The 13,578-nt window shown below is 39.3% G+C and overlaps 2 protein-coding genes across 7 annotated transcripts in view; one reads left to right on the top strand and one right to left on the bottom strand.

Moving 5' to 3' along the window:
• Positions 1-2,317, bottom strand: part of LOC144014030 (cyclin-dependent kinase 17-like) — a 51,168-nt gene extending 48,851 nt beyond the window's left edge. For 2 of the 6 annotated variants that reach the window (XM_077513520.1, XM_077513521.1), the window contains exon 1: positions 1,951-2,315. The gene's annotated coding sequence lies outside the window, so the exon portion shown is untranslated. Of the gene's footprint in view, positions 1-1,536; positions 1,674-1,950 lie in introns of those variants that run through there. The other 4 variants (XM_077513514.1, XM_077513515.1, XM_077513518.1 and 1 more) reach the window with 4 other exon arrangements.
• A 1,341-nt stretch (positions 2,318-3,658) lies between these two features.
• Positions 3,659-12,198, top strand: LOC144014031 (transmembrane prolyl 4-hydroxylase-like). The gene is made up of 9 exons (XM_077513524.1): positions 3,659-5,329; positions 5,499-5,580; positions 6,695-6,891; positions 7,004-7,094; positions 8,457-8,619; positions 8,691-8,876; positions 8,968-9,058; positions 11,135-11,258; positions 11,348-12,198. The coding sequence occupies exons 1-9, from the start codon at positions 4,958-4,960 to the stop codon at positions 11,560-11,562; spliced, it is 1,521 nt and encodes a 506-aa protein (XP_077369650.1). The 5' UTR covers positions 3,659-4,957; the 3' UTR covers positions 11,563-12,198.
• The last annotated feature ends 1,380 nt before the right edge of the window (positions 12,199-13,578 follow it).

Here is a 13,578-nt window from a genome sequence, read left to right as displayed (position 1 = left end):
TATGCCTGTGCCCCAGTACTTCACAAACATTCTTTTGCACAAGAATGTGTGCACGCACGCACATAGAATCGGACAGAGCGGAACAGGTCCTCAATAGCACCCACACAAAAAATGGCTTGTCACAGCAGACCAAGGATGCATAACTAATGTCCGAATACTAATTCTGACATATAACATTAGAGTAGACAAGCTAGCCAGGAGTACAATCTATCTGTATAAATTACTGTACACATCATAGGTGCACACATACGCATCTATAGCTGATTTTTTTTTTTTTTCAAATTAGTCTTTAACTTTTATTTGTTCAGAATGATGATGTTTTTGGTCTTATAGAAAGTTATTTGTAAAGCCTCAGTACCACAATAAAGTGTTATGCTGTTAGAAATGCATATTGTTCACTAGGGGTGTTAAAAAAAAATCGATTCGGCGATATATCGCGATACTACATCGCGCGATTCTCGAATCGATTCAATAAAAAAAAAAATGTTTGTTTTTTTGTTTTTTGTTTTTTTGTTTGTTTTTTTTAAGAGCTCAGAATTGTTCATTCGGTAGTCTTACCGATTCAACGTCTTATCATCATTGCCTTTTTTTTTTTTTTTTTTGTGTATGTGAATCGATTTTTAAACTTCCATTTTTAATGGAAAAATATTCAACAAAACGTCTGACTTCGGGTTAGGATTCACACCTTGAGCATGGAAGAATGTTATATGAACGGAACATTAAGCCTTAATATTTTATTTTAATGCTGTTCAAACATGAAACAGATTACAACCTCTATAAGACTGAAATTTCAGATAAATAAATAATACATTTTCATATAAATCTTACACTCTACAAGCTTACTGATTAGTATTTTCTAAATTTGAATGAAAAAAAATCGCAACAATCGACTTAGAAATTTGTATCGGGATTAATCGGTATCGAATCGAATCGTGACCTGTGAATCGTGATACGAATCGAATCGTCAGGTACTAGGCAATTCACACCCCTAGTTGACACCATCCACTAACTCTGCAACTAGCTGCACTTTCAGGTTCCATTGAAGAAAGAGAAACTACATTATGTGATGTGTAAATGTGTCATTGTACTGGTTTAACTGCAAATAAGACTTCAGTCCACTTCTGCTACATTGACAGTGATTTTGATAAGAACACCAAAGCCAGTTCCTAGTAGCCTAATCATAAAGCAAAACACATAAACGCAGGACCAACCAGTTCAATTGAAAGCAAGCAAAACTGTGCTATAAATCTGCACTGTACTAACAAGTTCCGTCCTGCTGCACTAGCGCAAAGGGCAAAGTATTGACAAACGCACCACATGATGAGATTGATCTAAATAATTAATCAACCCCTGAGAGAGGCCGACGAAAAAGAAAATTAATGTTTTTGCTGCGTTCACATGTTTCGCCACTCATTTGCGGATATGAACACCTCTGTGGGACGTCCACTGTCACGACAACATCCCGTTGAAAGTCGACTCGACATGACCGCGGCTGGAAACAGCATTCACTTCGTGCTTTTGGCTCATACGACTGACCAGGCTTGACGAGAGATTCCTCGTCCACATTCCGGGCCCTGTGCTTCCGGCTGCTTCCTCTATCTCCCCGTGCTTTCCTGGCGCAACTGTCCGGAAAAAGGTGAACCGAACACGGCATCGTTAAAAGTTACGCAGTAGACCCGGCTGTCTGCAAGTTTCTCCGAATGCAGTTTCGATGTGGCACAACATCTCAAACTCGTTATGACTGTGCTCTGAAACGTGGGCATACGTAATAACGCTCTATTGTCACTTCAATGCAGGGAGGTTTCGAACGAGAGTCTCACATAGGTGCGCGGTTGCGTGTTAAAAACATGTACCTGTAATGACAGGTGAAACGTTCAGGTATTCACGTTCAAGTTGGTCTATCGTTAGCAGGATCAAAACAATGTGTGGAAAACAAACATGTAGCCTTACCCGCAACTGACCTGGTCGTGCTTCGGCTGTGGGTGACTATTGTTCCCCTCGTGTATGGTAATCCACGCGCGGCTGGACCCACTGCGACAAGTCGTCCAACTACTTTGCAGCAAAACGCAGACCGCAGCCCATGGGTCGTCGGGAAAATCTTGTTGCCGGATCTTTTACACCGCGTCCCGCCGGCCGAGATGGCGCATGGTCGGCCAGCTGTGACGCATAATCGCTCCTGACTTGGGCTCACAAGCAGAGCCGTCCCGGCCGGTGATGAGCAGCCATATCGCTACCGCTGCTGCTGTGTGTTGTGTGTGCGTGTGAGTCCCAAGTGGAAGCGGCCGGTGGCGTCATCCCGGAAAACACCACAGCGTGCGTGCTTGTGTGTGTGTGTGTGTGTGTGTGCGCGCGCGCACGTTTGTATGCGTCACCCCCACATCACCCCTCAGTTGTTGAAGGAGAGAAAGGGGTTCAGATACATTCATTCCAGGGGGGCAGGGCGTAGTGGTGTCATGTGGGAAATTACCCAAGCCACAGTCCTATTTTAATATTAATTCATTCATGCACCTCAAACAAAATGTCTGAAATAATGCATGCAGATATATGCAAATGAAACCATATTATTCATTACTTCGTTTGGGGTAGCAAAATGGGGGCAAACATTGTAAACTATAGCTGTCAAGTTGAAATTGGCGTTGGGCTCCTACAGAAAGCTGTAACATTCCATATTCCATTTTCCAAAGTGGTTATATGAATGTATTATAGTATTGTTCTTCTTTGTTTATGCCTCATTGAGAACATTTCGACCCTCTCTTTGTTTCACACATATAGTTGATAAGAAAAACATAATACCAAAATTTGCATATACAGTTTGACATTATCATTACAAATGAATTTTTTTTTTTAATTAGACAAAAAAGTCTTGAAAAATGGGGGAAATCTTCCAATAAACCTTTACCAACAAAAATGGCCCGCCCCAAATAGTAAAATATTGAGAAAAATAAAATGGGGGGAAATCTACAAAAAGTTGATCCGCGGGTGCCGAGCCGCGAGTATCTGGGGCCAAATGCAAAGGGAACCATTTCTTCCTCCAGGGGGCGCCACAAAATCGGTGGTATCACCTTCCATATAATTTTACTAAAAGCACTAATTGGTATAAACTCTCAAAATGCAAAATGGAGGGCCTTATTATTAGTAGTAGTACCAAAATACCCCTCCTCATCGGGCTGATCACACTCTGTGAGGGGAAGTGCAAATTTATCGATGTGAACTCAACAGTTTTGTATTATTTGTAGAGATTAATATTTGGCCTAGTGCACCTCAGGTAAATCAGATTTTTTGAACTACGTTATTTTAAACTTTAAACGTCAGTGTTAAAATACACATTTTGAATAATAATTCTCCTTAACTGGACAGCCATACTCGCCATAATAGGTCCTATAAACAAATATTTCACTACTGACAATAGCCCATTTTCACAGTTTTTCAGTTTTATTTAGTAAATTATAATAACTAAATTATTTGTAAATGTAATTTTATACTTTAAATTGAGTGACATGCTATTTTATCAATTAAAACATTCAATTTATTTTGTAAGTTTATGTAAATCACCGACGGAAAGGAGTGTCATATAAAATATCGCTTTTGCACGCTTTTAACTCAATCTGAAATAAACTACAGTACAAAAACAAACGTAAACTGAACTGATCTCTGTTTCTGTGTCTTGAAAACAGTTTTTGGAAGGAGAAACTGTCTTTTGTCGCCATCAAGTGGTTTGATTGGATCGCTGCAATTGTTGTGACTTTCGGTTTGTTCCATTAGGGGGTCGCCACCGCAGGTCACTATTTGGCAGTTCGTTTTTACACCGAGAAGTGTTCACTGCCAGACTGACACACATATCAGGTTCCGCGAGTTTTTTTTTGTTTTTTTTTGCTGTAAGACATACAAACTTGGTAACAATCAAACGTTTTTCAATACAGTGTACTCTCTTTTCATATGGTGCTCTTTATGTGCTCCCTGAGACTCATTTAACTCATAATCATCCGTCCTCCAGAATATTTAATCAACTTCAAAATATGATTTGAAATCCAGACTGAAAACACACTTATACTGGACTGCTGATTATTTTTAGGCCACTGTTGCATTTTTTTAAAATTTGGTTTGCTATTTTAAATTAATGTTTTATGCATTGTTATCTTTACGGTACTGTTTGATTTTCTTCCTTACTGTCCTTTTACGTTTTCTTTCGGCATCTTTTTTTTTTTTTTTTTTTTTAATGTATGGTCAAAAACCAAAATAAAATGTAATTCCTTTGCCAGATTTTGATTATTTGGAATTTTAATCTTCGGCTAAAGTTTTTCTTGGTTAATCTGAGTTCCACTAACGAATAAAAAAGTACACTTCGTTTTTTAAATGCCACAAGAATTTTGCGTATATTTTAGGTGAGTTTCCATTTCCGGTGTTAACAGGAAACTGCGTTTTGTTTTACGCACTAATTGTTTGCGCTTGTCCACTTCGTATGAGCGTTCTAGATAAACATAAACCAGTTTGTGGGAACACCAATTGTCGCAGCTAAAAAAAATGGGAAAACATCCAATCACGCTTGCTACTAATATAAAATAGAATGGTCGGCGGGGAGGGGGAAAGAAAAAAAGAAAAGGCACGAACACACTGGTATTGGCCGGTAGAGGTTGCTATCTAATTTTTCTCTGACCGGAAGTCGTTTTCACCGAACGTCCTGTTATTAGGCAGGTTGTCAGGGGCAGCAGGTTAACGCTAGCTATCTTGTCGGGGATTAGAGGATTTACTTAATGATGACATATTTACCAGCGCGAGAAAATAAGCATAACATCTGCATTTTTGCACTGGACAACAACATCAATTTGGGCAAAACAACAGTGGCGAAGGCGTCGTTTTTTCATGGAAACAGGCATGATAGCGCAGCATCCGACTAGTTATCAGACAGACAGAAGTTTTTACATCAGTGCTGATCTTATAAAGCCCCCAAATTCACTAGATGGAAGTCGACATGGAAAACATTCACGAAAATCTACAGCATGATGAGGACTCTCACGTCAGCGGCATTGCATCCCCGTCGTCCGACATGCACCCGTTACGCTCCACTCGCCTGCCGGTCCAGAGGAGCAGCATCTGTTCTCGGGCATACTTCGTGGTGGTGATGGTCTTCTTCCACGTCTACATCCTCAATGTCATCGCCCTGTTGCTCTACGTGCACTACAATAACGGCCCTGGGGATCTTGTCAGTGGTGACCGGCCGTCCTCGTCTTCTGTTGGCGAGGGGGAAAGTCCTCTTCACCCCGCGCCTCACCCAAGGAAATCCCGTGAGGAAGAGCAAAGTTTCAGACTTCCTCGACTTGAGGGCATCAGGGTAGGCGATCTGTATGGAAACACTGTTCAAATATTTCGGTACTACCTAACTTCACTGCTAAAATTTGAGTTCTTGTAGATTTACGTCTTGACAACACTTCAGCCAGATTAAAAATGGGTTTTTTTGTACATTAAACTTCCCCATATTATTCACATATTATGCGTCTTAGGTTGGACATGTTCAGCCGGTGTCGCTTGGGTCGGACAGAACGCACAAAATGAAGACGCTCAGCCTGAAACCTCTCTTATTTGGTAAGTGCTTGTGTGTCAATTTTGTGCCAGAGCCATGAAAATATACACAATCAATATTTACTATAAATTCAAATATATATTATTTACATTTTTCTTTCCACGTGTGATCCTTTGTGATGAGATGATGCGTCCAGAACAGAACCATAGAATTAGCCCGATCATTTCCATGTTATACTAAGACCGCATGTCTGAAGCAGTTGTTGGACCACTGCTTCGACACGCCTCCTGTTTTTTTAGGGGTGTGAATTGCCTAGTACCTGACAATTCGATTCGTATCACGATTCACAGGTCACGATTCGATTCGATACCGATTAATCCCGATACGAATTTATAAGTCGATTGTTGCGATTTTTTTTCATTCAAATTTAGAAAATACTAATCAGTAAGCTTGTAGAGTGTAAGATTTATATGAAAATGTATTATTTATTTATCTGAAATTTCAGTCTTATAGAGGTTGTAATCTGTTTCATGTTTGAACAGCATTAAAATAAAATATTAAGGCTTAATGTTCCGTTCATATAACATTCTTCCATGCTCAAGGTGTGAATCCTAACCCGAAGTCAGACGTTTTGTTGAATATTTTTCCATTAAAAATGGAAGTTTAAAAATCTATTCACACACACACACACACAAAAAAAAAAAAAAAAAAAAAAAAAGGCAATGATGATAAGACGTTGAATCGGTAAGACTACCGAATGAACAATTCTGAGCTCTTTAAAAAAAAAAAAAAAAAAAAAAAAAAAACGATTTTTTTTATTGAATCGATTCGAGAATCGCGCGATGTAGTATCGCGATATATCGCCGAATCGATTTTTTTTTTAACACCCCTAATGTATTTATTTATTTATTTATTTATTTATTTTTAATTTTGGCAGTTTTGGTCCGTACTGCCAATGTTTTTCAAATGAATGGGCGGTACTAAGCATGTCTAAATGTGTTTCTAAATGTACCGGCTACCAAATATTCTATATTTTGTTAAAAAATAAAGTACAGTATGTGTAATGAAAAAAATACACTTTGTTTTTATTTCCCCAAATATTTCAAAAAAGGTAATTTATTGTTGGCCCATATCACTGCTTGCCAATGTTTTTATGATTCAATTTTTGTTGGTCAGAGGTCCCCGGTTTCCTGTCAGAGGAGGAGTGCCGAGTGGTGGTGCAGCTGGCTCAGCTCAAAGGTCTGATGGAAAGCCAGATGACAGCAGCCAGCCGGGAGCAAGGCGAGGCTAATTATCCATTGCTATCGCTCAGCACCGAGGAGGTCTTCAGTCTGTTGGACCTCAACCAAGATGGGCTGCTGCAGAAGCAAGAGGTGAACATCGAAAGCGGTTGATTTACATCCGAGGGAATATAGGAGAAAAGCTATTAACAATGGGGAAAGAAAACAAGATTTCTGAAGCAAACTATACTGACTTGTTGTACAGATTGTGAGCCACTCACGCTCTCGAGATGGGACTTGGCTGAGCCCGGACAACCTGCGTCAGATACTCACTGGTCTGGAAGCCTGCTCAACCGGTTTGTGCTTCTGATTTGTTTTTACTATTAGGAAAAAATGCATCCTATTGATAGAGTGGTTTAAGTAAATGGCGACTGATTTATAGGGATGTAACAATAATCCAAACGTCACAATATGATATAATTATCACGATATTGCAGGGAGGTTAGTGATATATACGGAGAAAAATAACTCACGCTACTGTATAAAAACTGACGCTATTGTAAATAAACAAAATTTAAAAAAAGGCTCATATTAAAAAAAAACTAAAAAAAAAAAAAACTATTGAGTTTTGTACATAACAGTGACAAAGAAATAGGCTTGGCCAGTTATTTTATTTTAAATGTCTTGTCTATACATTGCTAATTAGTTGAGTTCATAATTATACATATAGTTCAAATAGTACAGGTAATATTAACATCAATGCACATTAACGATCTACAATCAGGAATAAACAATCCTGGGTCTTAAACATAGGTGACCAAAACATGCCTAATTAAACTTAAACTGCACTAATAAACTAACCACCAGAGGGTGCTCGAACCACACAAATGGAAGTCAACCGGGCCATTTTAACCGATGTGCTTTATTTAATATTACATGACGACGATATCGAGGCAGTTTTAATATTGCGATATCACAATTTTGCTGTTATCGTTACATCCCTACTGATTTATAAGTGTTGGAAACTGAGTGATACTATAAATATAGTATAAGTCATCTTTGAATTGTGACCCAAGGGAGCCCTTTCAAGCCTCTGGTCTCAATTAAAATTGGTATTTAAACGAATTTCTTCACATTTTGACATCAGGAGACCATGGGGACCTCAAACAATTCAGCTATAGTATTTCGATATAGGCATCGTCAAACAGGAAGTGGCCACTGAGCTCAGCAGGTTGCAACAGAGAGACTGGAATAGTCACCGAAAGGCATAATCAAAATTACAAAAGCAAACTCATACGACGTCATCGCACGGCGCAGTTGCTTCCTGTTCTTATTCTTCTTATTCTTTTAAATTACTAATGGATCACATCTCTAAGGTGTGTACTGCCACCTACAGCGGCGGAGTCCCCGATCAATATTCACAAAAGAAGAACAGATGGAAACGGGCAAAAGTCGCATGTCCGTTTTGCACATTTTCAGTGAATTCGCTTAAAAAAAAATTAAACAATTGAACAGTTAGACATTCAAAAGTGTAGAGAAAAAGCCGAAAGAAGAAGAAGAGGAGAGAAAGTCACATTTTGTTCACTGTCCAAAGGTTACAGCTCATTTTAATGTAAAGAGTAATAGATAGAGTTCAACTGAACTAGAACTCAACTGTTAGATTATTCAAGTGATTTACAGCCAAGTGTTTTACTAATGGAGCATGTGTCTCTTGAAAGGGACGCTCAACCTCGAGGAGTTTCAACGTGTATACGACGTGTCCCAAGGCTCGGGAAAAGAGCCAAGTGGGAAGCCCCGGAGTCAGTTCAAGCAGAGAAGCAAACATACGGGGCTTTATCAAGGCCCGGGATCCCACCACGTGCTGCAGACACTGAGAAGAAGGTAACTCCACATACACAACGCTTGATCTAATATTTGCCTTACTTCAAATGTTCACGCTTACCTTGACTCAGAGTGATCAGCTTGACACGTGTGCCGACCGCGTTGGTGGACATGAGTGAGCCGCTGCAAGTTTTTCGCTTTGAGCCGGGAGACTTCAGCGATGCTCATCACGACAGCAGCGCTCCCCATGCGGAGACCGCCTGCTCGCACACGCGGCTGGCGGGAAACGTGTCGGCGCTCACGGAGGTCTCATGCAGGTGTTTGTCCCGTGATGTTCTTGTACTTACGGTGGCATACATTTAAATCAATGATCATGCTTCCATTCCCTATGTGTCGCTGGTGTGGCAGGTATCTTACTGTCTTGATCTACCTGAGCTCTGTCGAGGACGGCGGTGAGACAACGTTTCCCGTGGCCGACAACCGCACATACGATGAACTGGTGAGAATTCTTCCTCGATAAAGTGGATTTCAGGTTTTTCAGAAATTTGGTGTGTCATAGCATGGAAAGACAAATATCCACATTTCAGCCTGATGAGATGCCGTTTGATTTTTTTTTTTCTTTTTTTTTTTTTTTACTTTTTTTTTTTTTTTTTTTTCTTTTTTTCTTGCAGTAATTGACATGGCCATTGGTCCAATTTCCATTAATTTTTATACGAGTGTATGTTTGCCATTCATTAACTTTTTGACTATATTTTTACCTTGAAATTCAAAATAAGGGACATTTTCCCCTCACTGGTATACAGTACTCTATCTACCCTTTATATTAACTTATTGACTCCCAGCCATTTTCAGTGAAGCAACCCCTTTGCTCCCGGCTGTTTTACTGGATTTTGACTGATTTTACAAGGCCCATAGAATATTGTGTTCGATTGCTATAAAAACATGGAACCTACCAAAAGAAAGATTAGCAAGCATCTCTTCTTTCATCAAGAAAAAAAAACATTTCCATCGGTTTCCATTTTGCAGCAATTAGCATTAAGTACAGTTAAGTTAAATCAATATTCATTCATATTCACAAAAGGAGCTTATTGCAACATGATCCTGGCTGATCTTATACTCCTCTGCCACCTGCTGGTCGTTTTTTGTAATAATTAGCATTGCTTTAAGCCACCTTTTCATATCAGAAGCTGCATCAAAGCCTTCTGTTTGCTCTTGCATAAAAAAAAACAACAAAACGTATAAATATGTTTTTGAAGGACAAAGTTTTAAAAAACTTATTTACACGTTTTTGGGTTTGAATGAGTTTAAAGGCCAAATTTCAGCCTGATCGGAGCAATGATTTCTGAGATATTGCAGTTTGAGGTTTTCACTTTTTTACAAAAATGGCTGTGGCCCACAAATTTCAAATTGCCTTTTCTCAGCAAAACCTAGTCACAATTTAAAAAAAATAATACAACAAGGCATCACTGGAAAGGGGAAATCATTAAGATTTCAAATCTGGCGTGTGTTTTCGCGTGAGAGTACGTTATAATTATAATTTACAACAAGGGACACACCCAACCTCAACGACACAAATACCAAAAAAAAATGTAGTATAAGTGTCAATTACAAGTTAAAAAAAAAACTGGAGTCGTTTTCTTTTTCATAATTGAGTAAATTAGGATTGAGGATACTCATAATGGGAACATGAAGCTTCATGAAGCACTTGCAATATTTTTTTTTTACTCATCTAGATGGCGCTCTTGGTTTAAAGATGCAATGGAAATTGAAAATTTCACTGCATCTTTAAACCAAGAGTGCCACCAAGGGGAGTTGACAAGTATCGCAAGTGTTTCATGAAGCTTCATTAAAGGGATACTTGACTCATTGAGCCATTTTCAGCAGTAAAAAGTTACAACTTTGTCTGTAATTAATGTGGCAACTTCATTATTTTTCATGTACAATTAATACCTTTAAAAAGTAATTTTCTACTTGCTGTCGACTGTTGATGGCATCACCTGTGCTGAGGAAGTAGGTATCGACCAATGATTAGCCATTACCTACTTCCTCAGCACAGGTGATGTCATCAGAAGTCGACAGCAAATAAAATAAATAAAATTGTTTTATTTTTTATTAATGGAAGAACATACAGAAGGTTTGATGCAGCTTCTGATGTGAAGAGGTGGCTTAAAGCAATGGTAGTTGTACCAAAAAACAAAAACGCCAGTAGGTGGCAACAGTGTACAAGAGATCAGCCAGGGCTATGTTGCAACAAGCACTTTTTGTCAATGTTTTCACCAGAAATGTGACTATTCATGAGACTTGGCTATATTCTAATGCTAATTGCTGCAAAACGAAAACAGGTGCAAATATACCTTTCCTGATGAAAGAAGAGGCTCCAGTCTTTATTTTGGTAGGTTCCATGTTTTTATAGCAATATAACAAAATATTCTGTGGGCCTTGAAAAATCAGTCAAAATCCAGTAAAGCAGACAGGAGCGAAGGGGGTTGCCTAATTGAAAATGGCTGGGAGTCAATGTGATAACTGGGATTACAATTTTTACCATATACACATTACAGCTGTTTGTGTTTTCCAGGCACTGGTCCAAGAGGGAGTTGATTTAACAGACACCCGGAAGACATGTGGTCGAGGGAACCTGAGAATAAAACCCACTGCCGGGACGGCTCTCCTTTTGTACAACCATCTCTCCGATGGCCACGGTAAGAATCGGAAACACAGTACAGATGCTTGTATTAAAAAATAAATAAATAAATACTCTGGTCCTCATCTTGTCCCTGACCGTCGTCAGGTTGGATGGGCGAGCTGGACGAGTATTCGCTGCACGGAGACTGCCCGGTGAAGCGCGGCCTGAAGTGGGTCGCCAACAGCTGGGTAAACGTGGACCCGGACTACCAGCAGCAGGCCCGTTACCAGAGACTCGTTTCTGAACGGCATCGAGCAAATTCAGGCATGGAGGAACATCCCCAAAAACTTTCGCACTTTGACCTCCACCAGGATCTCTAGGCTAGCTCCTCATGCTGACCCCACTTTGTACACCCCTTGACACATTTACCTCATTGAATACATTTAAAGGAAAATCACTTCAAGTCTTGCATCATCCCATCCGTTTTATAAATGGAAGATTATTATTATTATTATTATTATTATTATTATTATTATTGAGCTCAGGTGGGCTGATGCCTTTGCTTACAATAGATACAAAAATACATATTTGAAAATTTATCACGCCTTAAATGTCACATATTTAAGAAAGAATTGAAGGGAGTTAAAACAATCCTTTTTTCTCAGTCACTTTAACTGGCATCTGTCGCTTCTGAAGATATCACTCGAGAATGTTCAATAGATATATTTGTGAAGTTGAATTATTACAAGGGTTTGCCACACCTACTCACTGAGGGCTCATCTGTGTTTAAAAAAAAAACAAAAAACGAAGAAGCTGCTTATCGTCTTGCCGCTATTGTCAAGTCTATCAAGAATAATTTAATCTGTATAAGTATTTATAACACATTTAATTTATACTATTATTGTATTTATTTGAGATATTTATTACCTTTTGGCCAACTGTCGGAATTCATATTTATTGTTGTTGCACTGCCTCTGTCTCAAATTGTATTTAAGAAATGAAGTGTGTGAAAAGTTTACGCAGTGTTTTGTTTATTTTCACGAATTTCACAATTTACACGTTGTCCACTAGATGTCAGCAGCATGTAAAAGATGTGAAAGATCATTCAGCGCTTTCGCGGCGAAATGGATGGTTTGTCAGCGGGACTTTGGTGCACATTGGGGGGTGGCTTAAGAAGCAATACGCACTATTTTAACGTACGCAAATACTTCATCTTTGCACCTATTTATTTGAAAATAATTAACAGTTCAAATATTGAGTACAAATGATCAGCAAAGCGGTACAGATAATGGATAGTTTAGCAAGAAATTAAATATATTAAAAAAAAAAAGTGCAGTTGAACACTCACCAACATATTATGTAAACTGTAATTGGAAAGGTACAAATCTGGCAGATGATCTTGAAAAAAAAAAAGAGATCAAATTTTCCAAGTTACTGTCAGTTTGGTTATACATTATTAACAAACAACATCATTCAGATTAAAAGTATAGCCTATTGGGTGTTTAACCACTATACTGACCTAAATTGTAAATTAACGGCCTGTGTTATTTCCACAGAAAGAACAAATCAGCTAGTACCATTAAATTTGGATATCAAATAATTAGCCAGATATGTGAATTACATAGGCTACTTTGGTATTACATAGGCTGGTTTGTTGTACAATGTACAATATTGATGAGGTAAAAGCTCAGCTCTTAGTTTTCCATTGTCATCCTTATCCTGACAATTCCAGGGGGGGGGGGGCTCCTCAGTAAGTATCAGTTATGTCGGTTTATTCAATTCCATCATCATCACTTTGACCATTTTCTACTGTACTAATATTGTCCACCAGGTGTCAGCTGTAGCACACGTCGAGCCTTGTTGGCAGGCGTTACGTGAGAAAGGCCATTAACGCTGCTGTAATAATGGATGGCTGCTGGTCAGCAGGACGTTAGCACACATTATTAAATCCGCAGTTAAGACAGTGAATCAAAACAGCAGCCCATCAATCTCGGATTTATGCACGTATATCTGTAATGAGTCCCCTATGGAATGTCGTGTGGTGAAAGTAATAATCCACATCAGGATGACTGGATGTGGAGTGGTGTGGAGTGGAGGGGTTTGCAGTTTACACCTGCAGGTTGATGTGGCGCAAAATGGCAGCCGCCAACGAAGGTGCATTTTGAAAGCCTCATTAATTCGCTTGACTCTTGCAGTGACGTTGGCGCTGCAATCAAGCCACGGGACTCTGTCATTGTACCGTCGCGGGTTCTGATGATGATGATGATGATGATGATGGTGGTGGTGGTGATGATGATGATGATGGTGGTGGTGTGTACGTGCGCGCTCCCATCAGCCAATCACGAAGCAGCAGCGGGGGAGGAGGAGGGGTGGAGGGGTGACGACAATGTCTGGGA

This window comes from Festucalex cinctus, chromosome 2 (genome assembly GCF_051991245.1).
Source record: "Festucalex cinctus isolate MCC-2025b chromosome 2, RoL_Fcin_1.0, whole genome shotgun sequence".
In the NCBI taxonomy this organism is placed as follows: Eukaryota; Metazoa; Chordata; class Actinopteri; order Syngnathiformes; family Syngnathidae; genus Festucalex; species Festucalex cinctus.
This window is presented reverse-complemented; position numbering and strand designations above follow the sequence as displayed.

What these genes read in the sequence shown, in the direction of transcription:
- LOC144014031 (XM_077513524.1), top strand. Translation starts at nt 4,958, where the DNA reads ATGGAAGTCGACATGGAAAACATTCACGAAAATCTACAGCATGATGAG. An exon ending in CTGCAGACACTGAGAAGAAG is followed by an intron (nt 8,620 to 8,690) that starts GTAACTCCACAT and finishes ACCTTGACTCAG; the next exon opens with AGTGATCAGCTTGACACGTG. An exon ending in ACCGCACATACGATGAACTG is followed by an intron (nt 9,059 to 11,134) that starts GTGAGAATTCTT and finishes TGTGTTTTCCAG; the next exon opens with GCACTGGTCCAAGAGGGAGT.